Source organism: Acanthochromis polyacanthus, chromosome 17 (assembly GCF_021347895.1).
Source record: "Acanthochromis polyacanthus isolate Apoly-LR-REF ecotype Palm Island chromosome 17, KAUST_Apoly_ChrSc, whole genome shotgun sequence".
In the NCBI taxonomy this organism is placed as follows: domain Eukaryota; kingdom Metazoa; phylum Chordata; class Actinopteri; family Pomacentridae; genus Acanthochromis; species Acanthochromis polyacanthus.
Genome location: NC_067129.1, coordinates 35,189,353 through 35,212,881, shown reverse-complemented (window position 1 = coordinate 35,212,881; position 23,529 = coordinate 35,189,353). Strand labels below are relative to the sequence as shown.

The 23,529-nt window shown below is 37.1% G+C and overlaps 1 protein-coding gene across 4 annotated transcripts in view; it reads right to left on the bottom strand.

Moving 5' to 3' along the window:
• Positions 1 to 1,453: 1,453 nt before the first annotated feature.
• The window catches only part of elmod1 (ELMO/CED-12 domain containing 1), a 33,655-nt gene continuing 11,579 nt past the window's right edge, over positions 1,454 to 23,529 (bottom strand). For all 4 annotated transcript variants that reach the window (XM_051937688.1, XM_051937685.1, XM_051937686.1 and 1 more), the window contains exons 4-11: positions 22,309 to 22,337; positions 20,107 to 20,204; positions 17,423 to 17,552; positions 10,188 to 10,321; positions 9,906 to 9,974; positions 7,470 to 7,520; positions 5,647 to 5,780; positions 1,454 to 4,693 (exon numbers count right to left, since the gene is read on the bottom strand). In XM_051937688.1, the coding sequence (XP_051793648.1) occupies positions 4,518 to 4,693; positions 5,647 to 5,780; positions 7,470 to 7,520; positions 9,906 to 9,974; positions 10,188 to 10,321; positions 17,423 to 17,552; positions 20,107 to 20,204; positions 22,309 to 22,337 (821 nt within the window). In that variant the 3' untranslated portion in view covers positions 1,454 to 4,517. The remainder of the gene's footprint in view (positions 4,694 to 5,646; positions 5,781 to 7,469; positions 7,521 to 9,905; positions 9,975 to 10,187; positions 10,322 to 17,422; positions 17,553 to 20,106; positions 20,205 to 22,308; positions 22,338 to 23,529) is intronic.

Here is a 23,529-nt window from a genome sequence, read left to right as displayed (position 1 = left end):
AGTTACTGTAAAACAGATGGAAAGATGAATGTGTTGCATATTTTGAATGCTTAGTGTTGATAACTGATTGTGTATCTATGAATTAATCTTGTTGATGATGGAAGAATGGTAAAATTATATGCAGTAGCTGTTCACTTTCTGAACTTCCTTCAAAAGCCTTACCTGATTGGCCAGTTTGGACTGATAAAGTGGGTCCTCTGTCTCTTATATATGTGTCTACCACATTTTTTTCTCTAAGTAGTTCCCTTGGGGTTTTTTGTTGTTGTTTTGATTATGTGTTTGTAGTGTGCAAATAACTCAACAATCATATCAATATGATTTGAAATATTACTTTTTAAAAATAATTTGGACAACATTAGTGTGAGTGTTGTATGTAATATGTGTAGTTTTTCATTTTCATGTGCAATGCCATAATGCATTTTTTAAATTTTCATGTACAACATAGTGTATTATTTTATTTTCAAGTACAATATTTCTACTTCACATGCAACATTGAAGTATTTCATTATCATGCATGATATTACTTAACTACTCCAAATCAGTCAATGAGTATTAATTATTACTTTTTTCTATTTAATGTATTTAATTGTAGTTATTTTAGTGTTGTTCCATTGCTTTCGTAATAATCACCAATTTTTTCTGCTATGTAATTTTGTTTTCTGAGCAATACCTGGCAAAAGATTTTTGGGGATTAATACAATTTTATCTTTTTATCCTTCTTATATTATCTTGTCTTGTCCCTCTATTTTTTATTTACTCAGTGTAATGTTTTGTCCTCCATATATCTCCAACTTTTCTCACAATACTCTCTTTACAAACAATCTTGTGCTGGAAAATGAAATAAACAAGAAATAATTCTGGTTCTTTCTGTTGCACTTACATGCTTTTCAAGCGTCTGATTGTGAAACACATTCATATTTTTGATGCAGCAGGTGATTTCAGTTAGCAGACTGTTTAATCGATAACTGATGAAGGACCGGCTCATCCACTGAACTAAACAGCTGCACGTATAATTGGTTTTACTAATAGTAAAACTGGAAATGCAAAGTGCTTTACAAAATATTAAAATACACAAAGCATTAGAAAGCAGAAAAAATATATTTAAGACAATGAAATCTTAAAACATAATGAAATATGATAAAATTATATAAACCAAATATCACAAAGGGGTTAAATGTTACACAAAAGCTTGTCTATAATGTTTTATTCCTCCATGCATCATAATACATTCATTTGGATTCATGTTTCTGCGTGAAAAACTTCTCTTTTTATAGCTCTGATATCAGTAAGATAGTAAATCCAAAACAGAGCAAATCCAAATACTTATTGTATCTACATTAAAAGACCATTTTTCTATGATTATTTTTTACTTTAACTAATCCAAAAGTATCACTGTGTTTTATGTCCAAGCATCGCAAAAACACATCCAACCAAATAAATAAATACTCAGGGATCATTTTAACTGACATTTAGTCTTTATTGTGGTCTCAAAAAGTACAGCACAGACAAATGAAGCACAACGTTACAATATCTAGAAGTACTTTACTGAAGAATACAGAATGTCAGAGCGACAATGAAAATATCATGCAGACTGAGTCTTATAGGCAGCTTTAAAGCAGAATATACAGCAGCAGGTACCTAAGTTCATCTACAGTATTGTGGGGCACATCGGCTCGAACACCACAATTTACTGATTTATTATCATAAAGGAAACTGCAGCTTTGTTTTTACAATAGTGCAATAGTAAAGCAAAGCAAAACTCAAGCAAGAAATGAAACCAGCACTGACATTCACTGAAGTAAACAGTTGGTTAATACTGACAAAAGCTTTAACATTCACTTCAAAAGAACAAAGGTTTTCAATACTATTCAAACACAATCAACAGTGAAGGCATGGCAGTAAAATAACAGTAATATCGTTTGTATATATCTTCAGTATTGTGATGACGACAGCATCAGTGTGAATGAATGTTAAATACAGTGCAGTCACATGTTCCAGAGAGGTGTGAAGAAGTGTTTTATCATTCAATGAAAAAGAAAAGTAACTCAGAGCTGAGATTACAATCAGTCTGCTGCTCCACAGGCAACAAAACAAAGTCTTTAAAGGACCCTTAGGTGTCAGGTGATGATACAAAACTTCTCAAGACGAATCTAACAAAGACAGAACGCAGAAAAAACATATTTGCTGCAATATGTTGTTCATTTTGTCAGATTTGTGTCTATATTTTCTGTAGAGGATAACTTTACTTTTAGAGTTTCTATTGCTTCTATTTTGTATCAGAAAAGTTGGGAACCACTGCTTTACATTTAGACTATGATTTATTATTGTTTCTAGCCAATGTGCTCAAAATTTTACAACTGCATTTCTGTTGAATCTGTGATATATCTATCAGCAGAGTGTCATTAGTCTGTTGCTGCCTTCTTGGTTTGGTCGTTCTTGTAAAACATTATAAAATTGCATTTTCCTGATAAACTAAATGTGAAATCAATTATTTAAATTGTCAACCTCTGGGATTTACATTTCCTGCTCTTTGGTGACACCTGTGGCAATAAGCAGTAATTGCAGGTGTGTTTTCAAACCTCACTTCACCTTAAAAAATTAGTGCTCGTCTTAAAGGAACAAGATTACGAAGCAGCAAATGATACCTGCTGGCTTCTTTGCTGTATATTCAGTATATTTATTATATTTATCAATTTAATGTTGCATTATCAAGACTAACAGTATTGTGTCTGCAAAGGTGCAATCTTCTCTCAGTCAGATAGTTGTTTTGGTTTTTTTTGCTGATAAAAACTCCAATCCAAGAAAACTATGTAATCATTGCAGTGTCATTTTCAGCGCAATGACAGCCTTATCTTCACATAAAAATGTCCTGCCAGCTCTGATGAAGCTCAGGATTCACCCAAAGGAGGTTTAATTGAAATAATTCTACCATATGAACTTGATAATAAAATTTGAGAATTGTGTTGTCTCAAGTTGAAGACAAATTCTGACTTGACTGATATTTATTTCAATGAAAATCTTCGAGATTGGCAATTTAAATGAAAAATATCCAGCATCCAGGAAAACAGACTTCATAGGAAGTTTAATTTAGTGTGACAGTGGGAGTTCTGCAGTTGGTGCATCGACTGGCTGATCAACGCCTCCATTTTAAATTTTTTAAACTCTCCCCATCACCTAATTCATCCTCTATGGAGTAGCTCTACATTTAATGTCACCTGCCAGTAAATTTGCAGTGATTCCACTAATGTCACAAAATTAATGTGACAGTTTACTTCTAATCAGCTCTACGTGTTTTCGCTGTGAATTGATTTGCATTCCAGCTCTGAGTTCAAAAGCAAAACAAATACTCAGGCACACACGGTGCAAATAAACACATTTAAAGAGGCTTGCAGTGAAATGAAGGGAAATTATTGCTTTGGCTGATACAACAGTGGACACAGTGTCACATTCAATGGATTAAAATGGAATCAAACAATTGTGAGGAACATTCAGAACACAATCTCTGCATGGGGACAAATCAAAACACTTTTGCAAACCTGTAAAGAAATTGCTCACGGCATGATTTTAAATTATTATTCTGGGTGTATGAGGAATAGAATCAGCCTGAATACTCATTGCAGAAGAAGAATTTATAGATTTTTAACATCCGAACTGGGACACACATTCATTTTTGGATACTTGTGAACATCTTTTAGCAGGTTTACAAAACTTGCTAACTGCTGTGATTGTTAAAGGTCTCCACATTCTGTATTTTGACAAGGAGAAGTCTTAGGTGTAAATGTTGACATAAAAAAGTACGTTACAATCTGTGGCAGTTAGCTAATACAGACAAAGTTAAGAGGTGACGTGTCCCTATATATAGTTTGATTGAATCAGCGGCAGCAGGTACATTAAATATGTTTTATCTCTTCATTTCAATACAAAACTGCCAAAACATCTGGATCGATGCTGCAATCTCAGAGATATTTTTGGCTGAGAAAGTAAATTTGGTTTTGGCACTAAAAGAAGGTCTTCCTAACTGAGGTGTAATGTCTGTGATACAATCGTCATGAATCGTTAAAGCAACAGGTAACGATGGTGCAGCCTCCTCATGCACAGCTACAATCGCTATGGTCGTCTCTGATGCTGGTGGTCTGACGCTGCAGTGAGGGCAGAGAGGCAGTGAACGGAAATCACACCGTGGGGACTCAACTTCCTCTAAATGAAAGTCCCCACAGTGAGAATGATTGAATTATGTGAACAAGACTGGTTTGGTTTTATGTTCTGTGTGTTTGTTTGTGTGTGCAGCGGCTGAGTGAGCTGTTGGCAGTGACGCGACATGACGTTAGCCGGGATGAGTTGGGCTGAGCAGAGAGAGCCTCCCCAGATGTGTCCAGCAGATTGAGGAATCATCAATGTGAGTGTAAGAGGGGGGAGATTAGATTTTTTTTGCTGCCCTACTGGACATCCAGGGGGGGGAATGGGGCTCACTGAAGGGAGGAGGAGGAGAGGTAGGGGAGACGACGATGGGGGAGTGTTTAGAGGTTGACCAAGTGGAGGTCGGAGGCGGAGAAGTGGGGGCACAGAGCCATGTCCGGGTTCTTCAGCTGCCTCAGGATCCTCCGGTGGAACTTGGAACGGACCCGGTTGAACTCCATGATGTCGCTGGGATCCTCCTCGATCCAGAAACGGTGAAACTCTTGCATCAGGTAACCTGCCAGGAGCAACAGGAAGCAGTTAGTGTGTTTGTGTTTTTACTGTATGTATAAAAAAGGTGGAACTAATAACACAAAAGCTGCATTTAAGACTGATGATCCAAAACTTGGCACCCGGTGTGGTCTTCTGCTGCTGTAGCCCATCTTCTTCAAGGTTTGACATGTTGTGCATTCAGATATGGTATTCTGCATTCCATGGTTGTAACAAGTGGCTCTTTGAGTTACTGTTGCCTTTCTATCATCTCCAACCAGTCTGCCCAACCTCCTCAGAGCTCTCACATCCGCAAGGCATTTTCATTCACACAACTGCCACTCATTGGATATTTTCTCTTTTTCAGACCATTCTCTGTAAACCCTAGAGATGGTTGTGCGTGAAAAAAAATCAGTAAATCAGCATTTTGTGAAATACTCGTGAAAGCCTGTCTGGCACCAACAACTATGCCACATTCAAAGTCACTTAAATCCCCTTTCTTCAGCATTCTGATGCTCAGTTTGAACTTCAGCAAGTTATCTTGACCATGTCTGCATGCCTAAATGCACTACTGAACTACTATGAACTACTATGGCCATGTGATTGGCTGATTACCTATTTGTGTTAACAAGCAATTGAGCAGGTGTACGTAATAAAATAGTGTGTGGAGAGTGTGTATAGATAGATAGATAGATAGAGAGATAGAGAGATGTAGAGATGTAGATAGATAGATGATAGATAGATAGATAGATAGATAGATAGATAGATAGATAGATAGATAGATAGATAGATAGATAGATAGATAGATAGATAGATACAGATGTATAGAGATAGATAGATAGATAGATAGATAGATAGATAGATAGATAGATAGATAGATAGATAGATAGATAGATAGATAGATAGATAGATAGATAGATAGATAGATAGATAGATAGATAGATAGATAGATAGATAGATATCCAGTTAAGTTGAACTCACAGAAGGTCTGCTGGAAGTGCAGCAGACTCGGCATCTCTGGAGCCACATTGTACAGGTGAGTCTTCAGAGCTCCGCTGACCAGCAGAGAGTAGGCCAGGTCTGTGATGTTGATGCCCACAATGGCAAAAGAATAGCTGCAGGGGAGGTGATAGAAGAAAATATGTTCATAAGTAGGACATGGTTTGTGTATTTGTTCATTTGAGCTTTTTAGTGTCCTGTAATAAACACGTCAGCATTTTCATCCAGATGAAACCACAGCTGCAAAACTGAAATATGAGTCATCAACACATTGTTGGTGAATATTTTGATGTGGATGAAACCAAACCTCTGTAAACAGTTTCACTTAACTGATGCATTAATGATTTTTTTTAAATGTGGACAGTAAAACTTCATTTAAGAATTTTTTCTTTCAAAAAATGGCAAATATCTATAAAATAAGTATATTGTTCTTGATTTAAATACAGTAAAAAACAGTCTAATTTTACAATCAGACCTGTAAAAGAGTTAGTTATCACAGATAAAACACAGATTTTCATCTTGGACATAATTTTGTTTTTGTTTTTAACAGTTAACATTTAAGTGTTTTTTTTCTGTGATTTTAGTAGTTATTTTAGTAATGTGAATGATAGTTTTTTTGGTGTGTACAGTCATTCACACATCAAATCAACAGTAGGCCTATGTGTTGAAGCTGCAGGCCAAGCAATAACATGAATAGGAGTCGATTTAATGTTTTATTGGAACGTTAAATTTGTGTTTGTTTAGACTTATAATTTTAATACATATATTCAATATCTGAACTGGCCCAAACATTTAAGGATATCATTTACTTTCCAAGCTATGTGAAATTATATTTTTTAAGTATAAAAACATTTGTGTTTTAACCCAATTACAAGCTGTGCACGTGATTTGGTAGTTGCCCTGTGCATGTTTTGGGGCCACAAAAAAATTCTTGCTTCGGGCCACCAAAGTCCTAGGGCCGGCCATGAGTAACCAATTAACCTCAGCATATTTTTGGACTGTGGGAGGAAGCCGGAGTACCCGGAGAAAACCCACGCATGCACAGGGAGAACATGCAAACTCCATGCAGAAAGATCCCAGGCGCAGGCCGGGATCTGAACCGGGACCTTCTTGCTGCAAGCGAAAGTGCTAACCACTATCCACTGTGCAGCCCAGTCCAAAAATATGCTGAGGTTAATTGATTACTCTAAATTGCCCGTAGGTGTGAATGTGAGTGTGATTGTTCGTCTGTATATCTAGCCCTGTGACAGACTGGCGACCTGTCCAGGGTGTCCCCTGCCTTCGCCCGAGTCAGCTGGGATAGGCTCCAGCACCCCCCGCGACCCTAGTGAGGATAAAGCGGTGTATAGAGAATGGATGGATGGATTTTAATGTACACATTCACAGTTTTGCCATTTATTTACATATTAACATGTGAGTTAGCGCTATTTTTCTGGGATTTACAGGTTTGTATTTGAATTTCAAAACAAGAACAATCTGCAAAAGTAACCATAAATTGTTCAACAAATTACAGCTAAAAAGATCAAGTTTTTTGGGTGTACTGCACAGTTTTCAGGCCTTTCAGGTGCAGTTTATTTATCTTTGGTGCTTTTCAGAGTGAATGCAGGTTGAAGACAGACGGCAGAGCTGCAGGACTCACAGCAGTGAAACCCCTCCTGCTCATTAACATAAACACACACTCACACAGACACACACACCCGTCACGTGCTCTAACTGCTGCGAATTCAGGCCAAACACTCACAGCAGCGTCGGCCAAGTTTCACCTCTTCAACACACACGTGCACGTCTACAGTATGGAGACTCACCCAATGGCTTTGTCCATGTTCTTCTGTTCCCATTCAGGCTTGTTTACTTCACTGTGGAGGACACAAACATTAGGCGTGTACCGTCTGCATGGGAGGCAACACAACAGTATGTTGTGTTGTGTCTGTGAGGCAACACAACAGTATGTTGTGTTGCCTCAAATAAAACCTACAGACAACATTTAAACTGACGTTGTAGAGACAGCATGACTTTAGAGCAGATTCAGGTTAAAAAATATAAAAATGTAATCGAACATGTTCCTTTTCCCCAGGAGCCTAAAATCACTGGCTACCTCATGACAGTTTGCTATCTATATTGTATGTTACCTACTGACTATTGCACATACAGCTGCACTACTCCTTATTTTGTACAGTCATTGCCTTTATTAAAGTGTTTTTTATTTTATTTATTTAAAATTTTCTCCTATTTTATCATTTTTATCATTTTAATACTGAGAAATAATAATAACAAATAATGTCTGATTATAGGTAAGCTGAAAAATGAAAAAAAAAAAGAAACTGACACACCATGAAAAGTCCATCTTTGAGCACATAACAAAAAAATGATAATGCAGAAGTACGATATTTCAAGTGTTTCATTTCAAAAAGTGTTCGAAATCTTTTCTTTTGTATTACATTGACATGTAAGTACATATGGTATAGAAAACACTGATAGTTTAATTCTGCATTATCATTTCTTTTGTTAATGTGTGCTCAAAGATGGTAATAATTTCTTCATTCAAATTTCCACGTATTCGTAATCAGAGACTATTCAATCTACTTTGTAGATTCTAGATCAATGATCAAATTTTATAAAAGGACAAAACTGCTTCTCTGTCTGTGCCTCTCAGCACCTAGTCTACTGAAAACATAAATGGTATTTTTAAAAAAATGGTGACAAACACCTGAAAAATGCTCAGGATTCCCTAAAATTGATGGAGTCTGTCTCCATTAGTTTGACTGAGGTGCATTCCTTCTGTTTTCTTTGTTTTATGCTGATGAGGCAGCTGACTGTTTCATACAAATCATGCTTTGTGCAACTTTAAATGCATGAACCCAGACAGGGAAGCCATTAATGAGAGTGAAGTTTAGTACCTTGGCTTTCTGTTTGTGATCCTACATTGCATGAGACAAACACAGAGGGTAAACAATGGAGGTGGAGGAGAGGAAAAGAAAAGAAGAATCTTCAGTGGAGAAATGAGACAGCTCACTGAGATGCAGATGACAAAGCAGCAGCAGTCAATAAAAGATGAGGCAGTGAATGACTTCAGGCTGTAAGAGTGAAAATAATCAAGCAGAGCAGAGTGATCACAGAGCTATGGATGATTCAGTGGAGCGTAAAGAAGACGGGATGCAACAAGTTTGTAGAAGATGTTGAAGCTGCTTTGAACATTTCTGTTATGTTGTCTACACTGTAAAAACAACAGTGAAAATCTTGCAGCAAGAGTGATCAAAATCAACAAAAAAACAATAAAAATAACAACAAAAATCTGTAAAATAATGACATATTTTGCTGGTTTAGACACAGTAAAAAGAGTGTAATTTACCAGTCAGACGTTATTTTAAAAAATTACAGTTTTTCCTATCAGTCACAATATAAATTAATTCTCTTTTCTGTGGTTTTACGAGATATTATCAGATAACAAATCTGTAAAAGAACACTAAAAACAAGATTCACCATTTTTCAACCTTTAATATATATATTTTTGAAATAACATCAAATATCTGTAAAAGTTAAAAGAGTTAAATGCAGTAGAAACAGTGATAGTCAACAATAATAAAAGAATAAATGACATTTTTTTAAAGAAATACAGATTTTGGTGTAAACATTATCTACAATTATAATTTTTATTTTTTTTATTTTTTTTCTTTGATTTTACTACTTAATTATGTCTAATCTAACAAAACAGAAAGAGTAAAAAAAACTTTTTTGTCTTTTTGTTTTTAAAACTAAGAAAATTTGTATAACAAAAAAATGGTACTCTTTTTTAATCCCTAATATGTATACTTTATATTTTAAGTAACGGCTATAAAACTATAATATTTTTGCTAATATAAAAACAAGATTTAACAAAGCAGAAAATGTAAAAAAAAAAAACTAACAAAAAAGAAACATAAATTGTTCAAATTATTCTAGTTAATATAGTAAATTGTTCAACATTTTTATAGAGTATATCTACATTTATATTTATTGAGATGCCACAAAAAATAGAATCATTATCTGTATCACCAATATTTTGGGTGTTAAAGTTATAGTGTAAATAAAGGCCCTACTATGCCTTTAATTGCATTTAGATGCAACCTTTCTGTAAATATTTCTACAGATAACCCTTCATTTTTTACTTATGCCTACTGAACACCTTCATATCTGCTTATTAAATTTCCAGAGATGAACCAACAAACTTCAATGTGAGACGGAGAAAGTAGAGATGAACGTACTTGTGCTTTGGTTGCAGGGAGTCGTGGAGCATCTGCAGAGCAGTGGCTTTGTCATGTTCTGCAAAATACCTGGAGAAAGACAGAAGAAAGGAAATCTGAGGATAATTCTCACACATCTGTAGATCAGTTTTTCTTCTGGATTCATTGTCTCAGCTGCGGATTGTCCTCTGTAACTACTTTTCTATGTGTTTGTCCATGTAATTACTAATATACAGAGTGTACATCCTATGAAAGTATGTTGTTTTTCAACTGTGATCTGTGTTTTCCAGCCTGACAGCTTACAGCAGGTTGTGGAGGCCCAGCAGACCCATTCCTCTGAAGTCAGTCTTGGGATCACTGCCTTGGAAACCGATCTCACACCACTGTTTAGAGATGCGACCGTTGAGAGGAGTGTCAGGACGCAGCTCCTTCCATAACTACAACACAAACACACCACCGCTCAGGACAGATGATTTCATACATACACTACTGTTCAAAAGTTTGGGGTCACTTAGAAATGTCCTTATTTTTCAAAGAAAAGCAGGTTTTTTCAATGAAGATAACATTAATGTGGTAAATGACTATTCTAGCTGGAAACTGCAGATTTTTAATGGAAAATCTACATAGGGGTACAGAGGCCCATTCCCAGCAACCATCACTCCTGTGTTCTAATGCTAATAGTGTTGAAAGGCTAATTGATGATGAGAAAACCCTTGTGCAGTTATGCTAGTACATCAATAAAAGTTCCAGTTTTCATGGAAAACATGAAATTGTCTGCATGACTCCAAACTTTTGAACAGTAGTGTAAATACAGTATGTAAGGAAATCCTGAAGGACGACCTGATGAAAACAATTTCGAAGAACATTTTACCAGTTCACCAGCAAGACAATGATGGGAAGCAAACTGTCAAAAGCTATTTGGAAATGGTTAAAAGACAACAAGGTGAATGTTCTTGAGGCCAAGTCAGACCTCAATCTAACTCAGAATCTGTGGTTAGACTTTAAAAAGGGCTCGTGACCCATGTGTAATCCCACAGTTTTGCAAAGAAGAATGAAGAACAGCTGCAGTGTCCAGATGTGAAACACTGACTGATACCCATACGCACAGGCTCAATGCTGTAATTATAGCCGAACATGCTTTTTTTTTTTTTTAAATGTCGATCCATTATGGGAATCCGTTTTCACTTTGACATTGAAGAGACGCACATGTCAGTATACTGGTGAACATTTCCAATATTAAGTTTTTATTAGATTGTAATCAAATCATCATGGCTACGACATAGCTTTTTTAAAACTCATAAAATGACACTGGCACATCCAATTACACATTTAATCAATCTCTCTGTTAAGCATTCCACTGTACCACAGATGTGGAAGATGGCCACAATTACCCCTATCTTTAAAATGGGCAACAAAAATTACATAAACAATTACAGACCAATTAGTATATTATCAGTTTTTCTAAAGTTCTGGAAAAATGGGTTGCAAGGAATTAATTCAACATCTTCAAAGTGGCCAAACCCCTTGCATCCCATGCAATTCGGCTTTCGTTCACATCATTCAACTGAATCAGCCATAACAATGTTTCTGGAAAAGGCGAAAAGTAGTTTGGACAGAAGTGGTTTTGTAGGAGCAGTTTTCCTGGATCTGAGGAAAGCTTTTGATGTTGTAAATCATGACATTCTGCTGTCAAAATTGAAATCCTTGAATTTCTCTGAGCAAGCACAAAAATGGATGGCATCCTATTTATCAAATAGAAAACAAGCCACCATAGTAAATGGAGTTAAATCTCATCTAGATTGTCCATTAGGTGTGCCCCAAGGATCTATCTTGGGGCCTATATTATTCTCACTGTTCATAAATTACCTTCCGGATGTTTGCAAAGATGTGAACATACACCTACACACGTGGACAAAATTGTTGGTACCCCTCAGTTAAAGAAGGAAAAAACCCACAATTCTCACTGAAATCACTTGAAACTCACAAAAGTAACAATAAATAAAAATTTATTGAAAATTAAATAATCAAAATCAGCCATCACTTTTGAATTGTTGATTAACATAATTATTTAAAAAAACAAACTAATGAAATAGGGCTGGACAAAAATGATGGTACCCATAACTTAATATTTTGTTGCACAACCTTTTGAGGCAATCACTGCAATTAAACGATTTCTGTATTTGTCAATGAGCGTTCTGCAGCTGTCAACAGGTATTTTGGCCCACTCCTCATGAGCAAACAGCTCCAGTTGTCTCAGGTTTGATGGGTGTCTTCTCCAAATGGCATGTTTCAGCTCCTTCCACATATGTTCAATGGGATTCAGATCTGGGCTCATAGAAGGCCACTTTAGAATAGTCCAACGCTTTTCTCTCAGCCATTCTTGGGTGTTTTTGACTGTGTGTTTTGGATCGTTGTCCTGTTGGAAGACCCATGACATGCGACTGAGACCAAGCTTTCTGACACTAGGCAGCACATTTCTCTCCAGAATGCCTTGATAGTCTTCAGATTTCATCGTACCTTGCACACTTTCAAGACACCCTGTGGCAGATGCAGCAAAGCAGCCCCAAAACATTACTGAGCCTCCTCCATGTTTCACCGTAGGGACAGTGTTCTTTTCTTCGTATGCTTGGTTTTTGAGTCTATGAACATAGAGTTGATGTGCCTTACCAAAAAGCTCCAGTTTGGTCTCATCTGTCCAAAGGACATTCTCCCAGAAGCTTTGTGGCTTGTCAACATGCATTTTTGCAAATTCCAGTCTCGCTTTTTTATGAGTTTTTTTCAGCAGTGGTGTCCTCCTTGGTCGTCTCCCATGAAGTCCACTTTGGCTCAAACAACGACGAATGGTGCGATCTGACACTGACGTACCTTGGCCTTGGAGTTCACCTTTAATTTCTTTGGAGGTTGCTCTGGGCTCTTTGGATACAATTCCAACGATCCGTCTCTTCAATTTGTCATCAATTTTCCTCTTGCGGCCACGTCCAGGGAGGTTGGCTCCTGTCCCGTGGGTCTTGAACTTCTGAATAATATGAGCCACTGTTGTCACAGGAACTTCAAGCTGTTTAGAGATGGTCTTATAGCCTTTACCTTTAAGATGTTTGTCTATAATTTTTTTTCGGATGTCCTGGGACAATTCTCTCCTTCGCTTTCTGTTGTCCATGTTCAGTGTGGTACACACCTTTTCACCAAACAGCAGGGTGACTACTTGTCTCCCTTTAAATAGGCAGACTGACTGATTATGAGTTTGGAAACACCTGTGATGTCAATTAAATGACACACCTGAGTTAATCATGTCACTCTGGTCAAATAGTTTTCAATCTTTTATAGAGGTACCATCATTTTTGTCCAGGCCTGTTTCATTAGTTTGTTTTTTAAATAATTATGTTAATCAACAATTCAAAAGTAATGGCTGTTTTTGATTATTTAATTTTCAATAAATTTTTATTTATTGTTACTTTTGTGAGTTTCAAGTGATTTCAGTGAGAATTGTGGGTTTTTCCTTCTTTAACTGAGGGGTACCAACAATTTTGTCCACGTGTGTATATGCCAACGATGCGGTGATCTATACAGGTGCTAAATCAGCTGAGACAGCAGCTCAAACTCTAACATCAGCGCTGACTTACATTCAAAGTTGGCTCAAACAGTCTTGCTTGCACTTAAATACGCAAAAGACTGTCAGTATGTTTTTCTCTAAAAAGCGTTAAATACTGCTCGTTCTAATGTGTTGTTTGGTCGGAAAAGACAGGAGGCAGAGCTGGAGGTAGCAGAACTGAAGATGCTGAGGTTCTCTTTGGGAGTGACCAGGATAGATAGGATCAGAAATGAGTACATCAGAGGGACAGCACATGTTAGAGGCTTTGGAGATAAAGTCAGAGAGGCCAGACTGAGATGGTTCAGACATGTCCAGAGGAGAGAGAGTGAATATATTGGTAGAAGGATGCTGAGTTTCCCACTGCCAGGCAGGAGGCCTAGAGGAAAACCAAAGAGGAGGTTTATGGATGTGGTTAAAGAGGACATGAAGGTAGTTGGTGTCAGAGAAGAGGATGCAGAAGACAGGGTTAGATGGAGGCAATTGATTCGCTGTGGCGACCCCTGAAGGGAAAAGCCGAAAGGAAAAGAAGAATTGCTCGTTCTAATGTGTATTTTGGAGGCATCGAACTGCTGTTAGTCCAGGGGTTTAAATACTTAGGAGTGCTTTTGGACTCTACTCTTTCATTTAAAAGTCATATCAAAATGTTAGCTAAAGTAATTAAATTTCATGTATCCAACTTCAATCAAATTAGAAGGTCAATGACTGATCAGGCTGCCATGATGTTTCTGCACAGTATGATCTTCTCACACATAGGCTATTGTATTACTAGCTGGTCTTTGACAGGCAGCTCAACATTAAAACCAACTGAAATTCTTTTCAAAAGAGCTTTAAAAATTCTTGATAAAAAAAGTCTTCCTATCACCACTGTAACATTCTAACAAAATTCAATCTATTAAGTTTTGAAAATTTTATTACATTTAAAAATGCTTGCCTGATCTACAAATGTTTACATGGGTTGGCGCCGCCACCTCTCTCAAATTACATTAAATACAAACCAACCAGTTCACGGATCACCAGGGCCGAAAGCAGGGCTGACTGTGAGGTGCCAGTAAGGAAAACAGCTTTTGGTCAAAATGTCCTGTCCTACAAAGGTTGCGTAGCCTCGCCACGCTAGACCCAGCTCTTAAGACACAAGGGTCTAGGAACGTTCGACAGGGAGGGAGGCGGGCTAAAAGGTTGTCTTTCAAATCACTCTGCAGCAATTGGGTAGGTATACAACCAATCAGCGCAACGAATAGGCTGAAGTAGTTCCTAGCGCGCCGGCGGATTGTGGCTAAGTCCCATTAGCTTCCCAACCATCAGAGCCAACTGGTATATTAAGGATTTGCCATATCCCGTCGGCATAAGTCCAAATACGTCTTTCTTCTCAATGAAACACTTCAGTGCCGTCCTTTGTTTATCTTTCAAGTTGAATTTTAGCTTCAAATCTTTAAGGGCTGTGGCCAAAGCCGAGTCGAAAGATAACTGTTTATTGTGCGCCGGTTGTTTCTGTCAGAATCGTCATGCCTCTGTCGTCACTTAGTTACGCCCGCCTTCTGACTCTACACTTCATGGTGATTCATCCGGCCAGTTTTAGGAGCATCCAACCTCGAGCCTTATGGAGGGTAACTAGACCCACCCTGGCAGAGAATTAAATTCGTTGCTGTGGGTTGTCTAGCGTGGCTAGGCTAAAGGTTGTGTGCAATGGAACAAAATACCAACTTCGTTGAGGGAGGCCCTGAGTTTTAAAACTTTCAAAGGTCACTTAAAAGAGTGGCTAAGATCTAATCAAAAATGTGAGCATTGATCAATAACACTAAAAAACACCTTATGGATTAATGTGCAATAACCTAGTCACTGAGAAGCAATTTATAGATTCATGTACAATGCACTACTGTACTTTATAATTTAAAGTTTTAGAATTTTGTCTCAAATGTAAATGATAAATGATTAACTTATTGAAATTTAGTGTTTTTGATGAATTTATGAACTGATCAATGTCACTACTGCCTTTGTGGTTGTACAGCCCGATCTCACGAGGATTCGTGAAACTGTCACGTAAATTTTTGTTTCGGCTTCGTGCGCACCAACACGATTTCGTCATGTTTTTCGTGCTGCTCACCACGAAATGCGCACCAATGTATTTTAAACGGCGGACTTTTCGTGCCACTCAGAACGTATTTCAAAAGAATGTGTATATTATATTTTTAATGTAAAACCGTGGCGAATCCAACGCTATATTTTGCATGACATCGTCCCTAAACATAACCCTAACCATAACCCTAACCATAACCTAACCATAAGCCGGTGGTACACTTACCAATTTGCATAGGAATTTCAAGAATGTCCGGCGGCCGGCGGCCGCAAACGCGATCACACAAGCATACGCCGATGGACAGCTTAGATCGTCATGAATCCGCCGGTATAAACCACTTTCAGATGTGATTACCACAGCGAAAAACATTTCGTGGTGAGCGGCACGAAAAACATGACGAAATCGTGTTGGTGCGCACGAAACCGAAACTAAAACTTACGTGACAGTTTCACGAATCCCCGTGAGACCGGGTTGGGTTGTATGTTTAATGTCAGAGCTGTGCATCATAAGAGTAAATTATGAGTCAGTTTTCAATGTTAGCTTATACTTTGTTTGTGTCACATATCCTGTCATACATGTATCCAAATGTGTGTTGTGTTTTCCTTGCTTTCCCACCCCTCCCTTTTCTCCCATCCCTCCCCCTTGCCCTCCTCTGTCCCTCTCGAACCCCCCGGCCAGCAGGCAGATGGGTCCCCCCTATATAGAGCCGGGTTCTGCTCGAGGTTTTTTCCCTGTTAAAAGGGTGCTTTCCTTGCCACTGTCGCCTTTGGGCTTGCTCTGGGGGTCAGGCATATGGGTTCTGTAAAGCATCTTGAGACAATTTGACTGTAATTGACGCTATATAAATAAAATTGAATTGAATTGAATTGAACTGCTCACGCTCTGACAATCTCCAACTATTTAATGTTTTCCTTTCAGTTTTTGTCCTATGTCTTTTGTTTTCCCTGCCCTCTTTGGTTCTCCTTTTCCCTTTTCTCCCTTTGTCCTTTCCTGTCCCTCCTGTGTCCTCTTTCACTCTGTCCCTGTTTGAGATCCAAGTGTATAATGTTAGTTGTGTTCTATGTTTTTAATTTCTTTTACGTATTTTTTCTGTTACCGTTTAATGTGACCACTCCATCAGCCTGTCTAGGGACAACAGATGGAATTTAGCCTGTGGCTATAATCTGGCATATTTACATATTTTTATGTTCATTAATATGTGCTGTCCCTATCAAATAAATGAATAAAAAAAGAAAGAAAAAACAACAACATCACACTGCAAAAATATAGATTTTTTAACAGGTTTTGGCTTGTAAATGCATTTTGTTCAACTGCAGTAAAGTTTGTTGAATAAACTCAGTTTATTTGTGGAATTTCAATATAATCTACTTTTAATCCAACCAGAGAAACACAACAGGGATTTATCATGAATTAGCCCTCAATTATGACAATATAAACCTGGCTAAATAAGTAGCTTACTTGTTATAGAATAGAATAGAATAGAATAGAATAGAATAGAATAGAATAGAATAGAATAGAAAATGTATTGATTCCCACGGGGAAACTAAAATAAAAATTTAAAATAAAACTAAAACAGCAACAATAATAAAATAACAAAAAATAAAGTAAATTATTATTATTATTGCTGTTGTTGTTGCAATTTTCTGAAGCACTATGAAACAAACTACTGGATAAGTCATTTAAATTGTCAACTAAAAATAAAGAGTGATGTCTCCAGCAAATGTCAACGTTCATCTGACAGCTTTGTGGGATTAAAAGGGTCACAATCACTGGTTCATGATGGCAGAGTTCCCTGAATGCACCGAGTGAGCAGTGTGACAGATCAAGCAAACAAAGGAAACTGGCACCGTCAAGTATTTTTTCTGAACTGCTCACCTTCATCAGCATCTCCTCATGTTCAGCGTTTTCGCAGTCATACGGTTCCCGGCGCAGCTTCTCCACCTCGGCCACCAGACTCCTGTAGCCCACAATCTGCAGCAGACTGGCCTGAAGGGAGATGCCCAATCTGGGACACACAGAGACAGAAGGGCTGGTCTGAGGAGGTTCAGGACTGATAATGAAGATACCTGCACTACTTAAGCACTGATGTTGACATTTATTGGAAATTACAATCAAATAATTGTTTAAACAGGCCATTTTCACTAATTGTTTAATAGATATTCTGCAATATCCAATCATAGAAGCTCAAATAAAATGAGAATAACAGTCTAGAAGAGTGAAAACTGTAAAAAATAAACCGTACTGATAAGATGTGCATATAAGAAAAGGCCATATGTGACTCATGTAGAAACAAATAAGCTTTGATCAGAATGTTCTGCCTCAATGTTCAATTCCCAGAGTGTACCGAAAACAAAGACTATTCAAGTTTTAATGTGAGCAAAAGCCTGCAACGATAATCCCACATGATGTGGTGATGCAGCTCAAGACAGGACGTGAGAATCAGCTGAAAATCAGAGTAAGGACATCTACAGTGCGGTGAAAAAAGTAGTTGAAATCTTCTGTTTTTTTCATATTTGTCACACATAAATGTTCCAGATCATCAAACTAATATTTACATTTATTGAATAGACAGACACAACCCACAAAACACAGATTGCCATTTTTAAATGATGATTTATTGAAAACCAATATAATCCCTGTGAGAAAGTAATTGCCTCCCTAACAGCTGGTTTGGCAGCAACAACAGTTAATTGTTTGTTCCAGCTTGTTGTCAGTCTTTTCCATCACCACAGAGGAATTCTAGTCCACTCTTCTCTGCAGAATAGTTTTAATTTAGTCACATTAGATGGTTTTTGATCATGAACTGTCCTTTGAAGGTCTTCTGTTTAGGTTCAACAAGCCTGACAGTAATCATATGGGAGTGTGGATGGTGAAAATGAAACCAAATGGCAAATGAATTCGGTCATTTGGTAGATTGGTAGCTAAGGGGGGCAAACTCTTTTTCACATAGGGCAAGATGGTCTGGACAGAATTTTTGCCTTCAAAAACTGCATGTAATGTTTTCATGGATTATCCTTGTCTCCAAGGGCGTAGGTTTGCATAGGGACGGTAGGGACATAACACTACCAACTTTTCAAGAGGGTCAAATTGTCCCCACCAACTTTTAAGCAAGCTTATTTGCATTATATAATGAGTTCAGTTATATAGGTAATTTTGATTGTCTTCCCATATATTGTAAGGATAGAATTGACCCTACCATTATTAAGTGAATTATTTTCATTATGTTCAGACCAGGTTCAGACTTACATTTACCCCTTTTCACTTGCTGAATGTGCAGGTCCAGTCAAACGTGCGTTTGATTGGCTGATGACTTGACCCCCCCCCACCACCACCACCCACATGCACACTCACACAGCCCCGACAGAAATACACAAGAAATAAACATGCCGTCTTCTCCGCCCCCTTCGAAGAGGAGGGATATTAGAAGTTTTTTTCAGCCAGCAGCAGCAGACGACAACACTGTAAGTAATGTAAAAAGACGTCAATGTTGTGGACGTGGGGAACACACCACTAATGTTGCTACTGAAAGTCCGACCTGCATCAGAGTTAGCATAACATTAAACTGTGTGAACTTGCTAACCTGCAAAACTCGAGTAGGAAGCTGCTTAGAGAGAATTGTCCTCCTGTATGTGTTTTCTACTGTTAACGTTAAACTGTGAGAAATGTAGTGAACTCTGCTGGAAAATATAGAACCAGAAAAACGTGAGCAAGAAGCTGCTTAGAGAGAGAGGTCCCAGTCTGTGTTTCACAGGAAAGTGTTGACAGTCAAAAAAACACTTGCGGCTGCTTTTCTTCTTGTAAACGGCCTGGTTTAGAAGGAAAGAAGGCTAGAGCATGTTGTGACTTTACACTTTTGAAACCAAATACCTATGAGTGCATTTATTTATTTATTAAAATGTATTTAATTACTATCACCTGAACCAATACACAAGAAAGTTAGTATAAGTCAATACAGATTTATTTTGCATTGATCATTTAGCTTATCAATTAATTAGGTTCATATTCGTGAGAAATGTAGCCCTGACCGACGTTCACCCAATCTGTTTGGTCTTATTAATGTCCTGTCCCCAGCAAAAAGTGTACATGCAGGTTATGCTGTTATATCATCCCTACCAATGTTGAGACCAAACCTACGCCCTTGCTTGTCTCACATTATAACTAATTTGATGATGTGAAACATTTAAGGGTGACAAATGTGCAAAAAAACGAACATTTCTGTAGGGGACAAATACTTTTCACAGTACTGTAGGTTGCATGTTGGACAGTGTATAGAAGCTAATTCAAGTTGATTTTTTTTCTCTGACTAGCTCAGTTTGTTGCAGGCTTCTCTGTATGTTGTTCGGTAAATCTATAGGTACACTGAAGATCACCAACTCTGCTCCATTTTTCCTTTCCTTAAATGTGTTATGACTAATCTCAGATCAGAAATTCACTGTCCAAAGTCACACCTTCACAGCTAGGATTTAAAATGCCAACACTCCAGGGATGAACTCCAACCTCTAATTTACACCAACATGGTAACAGAGGTGGTAACATGAGAGAAATGTGTGGATTCTTACTGAGGGTTGGTGTCAGGGTTGATCTTCTTCAGGGCCATGATGTTGTCGATGGTCTTCTCCACTTTGTCAGGATGGACACTGAGGGCAGACTGCAGCAGCTGGAGAGAAAAACAAGAGACGGAAAGTGAGAACACGTGCTAAAAAAGAGACAGGTGTACTGTTTGTTAAACACACTGTAAAAAAGAAAAGAGAGAATCTGGCAGCAAGGCTCCCAGAAGTGAATGTTGATAAAATAATGTAATAATGTAGCATTCAAAAACTGTAAAAACAATGAAAATAACAGCAAATATCTGTAAAATAATCAGATTATTTTTTAGCTCATATAAATACAGTAAACTTCAATTTTATAGTTGCACATTGTAAAATAAAGAATTCATATTTGCAAAAATACTGATTTTCGATGTGGACATTATGTACAGTTATGGGCTGTTTTTTTAAATTAACAGTCAACATGTAAATTAATACAGTGGGTACGGAGAGTATTAAGACCCCTTGAAATTTTTCACTCTGTGTCATTGCAGCCATTTGCCAAAAATCAAAAAAGCTTATTTTATTTCTCATTAATGGACACTCAGCACCCCATCTTGACAGAAAAAAACAGAAATGTAGAAATTTTTGCAAATGTATTAAAAAAGAAAAAGTGAAATATCACATGGTCAGAAGTATTCAGACCCTTTGCAGTGACATTCATATTTAACTCACATGCTGTCCATTTCTTCTGATCCTCCTCGAGATGGTTCTGCTTCTTTATTGGAGTCCAGCTGTGTTTAATTAAACTGATTGGACTTGATTAGGAAAGGCACACACCTGTCTATATAAGACCTTACAGCTCACAGTGCATGTCAGAGCAAATGAGAATCATGAGGTTGAAGGAACTGCCCACGGAGCTCAGAGACAGAATTGTGGCAAGGCACAGATCTGGCCAAGGTTACAAAAGAATTTCTGCAGCACTCAAGGTTCCTAAGAGCACAGTGGCATCCATGATCCTCAAATGGAAGAAGTTTGGGAACTTTTTTGATTTTGGCAAATGGCTGCAATGACAGAGTCAAAAATTTCAAGGGGTCTGAATACTTTCCGTACCCGCTGTACTTATTTTCTGTGATTTTACTAGATTTTATCTGTGATTTAACAGAACAAAGATCATTTACCATGTTCAGTGCTTAATATACATCATGTTTTCTGTAAAATAATATAAATTATTAGTAAAACAATTGTATTTTTTTCACTGATTGAAACAAAATACGACTGTTATTTTACAGTCACTTATTGTTAAGGAACACACTACCATTTGCAAAAACACATACTTTTCAGTTTTGGTTAGTTTATTTAGGGTTAACATGTTAATAAATATTTTATTGGTTATTAAGCAAAACAGGGAAATTCTGAAAAGAACAGCTAAAAACTTATTTACCATTTTTCAATCCTTAATATACATAATTTTTCTTTCAAACAATGGAAAATATTAGCAAAATAATGATTTTTTTTGCTGATTTAAATGAAGTTCAGCAGTGTCATTTTACAATTATTGGTAAAAACACAGATTTTTCAATTTTGGCCATTTTATTAGGGTTAATGTGTAAATAAATATTTTTTTCAGATCTTACTAGATGTCTGTAATTTAACAAAATAGCATAAATTTTAAAAAATAACAGTAAAAAAATCGCTTACCATTTTTTAGTCCTTAATATACATGATATTTCTTTGAAATAATGTAAAATATCAGCAAAATTATTGTATTTTAGCTCATTTAAATAGAGTAAACTGCAATTTTACAGTCATACACTGTAAAGAACAAATGACTATTCATAAAAATACACATTTTTATGTGGACATTAATTACTTCATTTTAAACTGTCAACACATACATAAATACTTTTTTGCTGTGATTTTGCTAAACATTACCTTTTATTTAACAAAACAGGGAAAATCTCAAACTACTTTTTTATTTTTACTATTTTTTACTATTTTAATATATATCTTTTTTTCTTCAAAGTGATGGAAACTATTGGCAAACTAGTTTTATTTTTCACTGATTTAAAGAAAGTACAACAGTCTAATTTTACAGTTGCACATTATACAAGAACAAATTACACACAGAGATTGTAGATTTTTGATGTGGATAATACAGTTTTGGTCTGTGTGTTTAGTATTAACATGTAACTAGATATTACCTATAAAATAACTGTGAAAAAAGACTCGTACCTCATTTTTGGAGTACGTCATAGACGACTCTGGAAAGAAAGAAATTGCACGGTGTAAGAAAAGTGCCAGCAGTGACCTGACAATCAGCACCATTCATGAGCTTTAGAATGTATATGTTGGTGTAGCACATTGAATTTACATCCCGGAAACAGTTTTTTGTCTAAATTATTTCCTCATGACCCTGAACTATAGTTATTCTAACAGAACTTGTTTCATTGTACAGACCTCTTTAAAGGGTTAGGTCTTTCTTTTCTCAGTTGTGTGCTTTCAGAATGTAGTTTACTCATAGACCAGCTTTCATGTTTTACTGGTCTTATCTTTACCGTTGTATACACTACCATTCAGAAGTTTGGGCTCACACAGAAAACTTCATAATTCCATTAAAATTCACACTTTCATGCATGTGCTAGCATAATTGCACAAGGGTTTTCTAATCATCAATTAGCCTTTCAACACGATTAGCTAGCACAATGTAGCATTAGAACACAGGAGTGATGGTTGCTGGAAATGTTCCTCTGTACCCCTATGGAGATATTCCATTAAAAATCAGCTGTTTCCAGCGAGAATAATCATTTACCACATTAACAACTTCCAGACTGTATTTATGATTATTTAATGTTATCTTCACTGAAAAAAACTGCTTTTCTTTGAAAAATAAGGACATTTCTGAGTGACCCCCAAAATTTTGAATGGCAGTGTATAGTCATGCATGTGTAGTATAAACAGTAAATATTAAAGCACCAATGAGGCTGTGTAATGGCGCTGTCACACTCTAGCGTATAGAGCCAGCGTATGAGGAACATATCGAATATTTCGAAAAATTGTTTATACGCACAACTTTTCAGCGTATGAGGTTGATTTTCGGTTAATGACCGTTAGAGTAACGTGAGCCTAGTGTACCGTCAGCATATGAGTAGCGTATGAATAGCGTACGCATAGCGTATGTCAGCGTATGTCAGCGTATGAATAGCGTACGCATAGCGTATGTCAGCTTATGTGATGTGATGTGTATTTGAGTTGGACATATACCGACGTATGAGTAACGTATATCAGCGTACCTCTGACGTATGAGAAACGTATGCGGAACCTTCAGCCTAATGTATGAGGAGCGTACAGAGCTGGTGATGTTGGGACCAACTCTGTCCAGCAGTTCATCATACATTTCTGGAGGCATGCGTAGGAAGTTCCTGAAGGCTCTCTGATCTTCAGTTCTCAATTCAA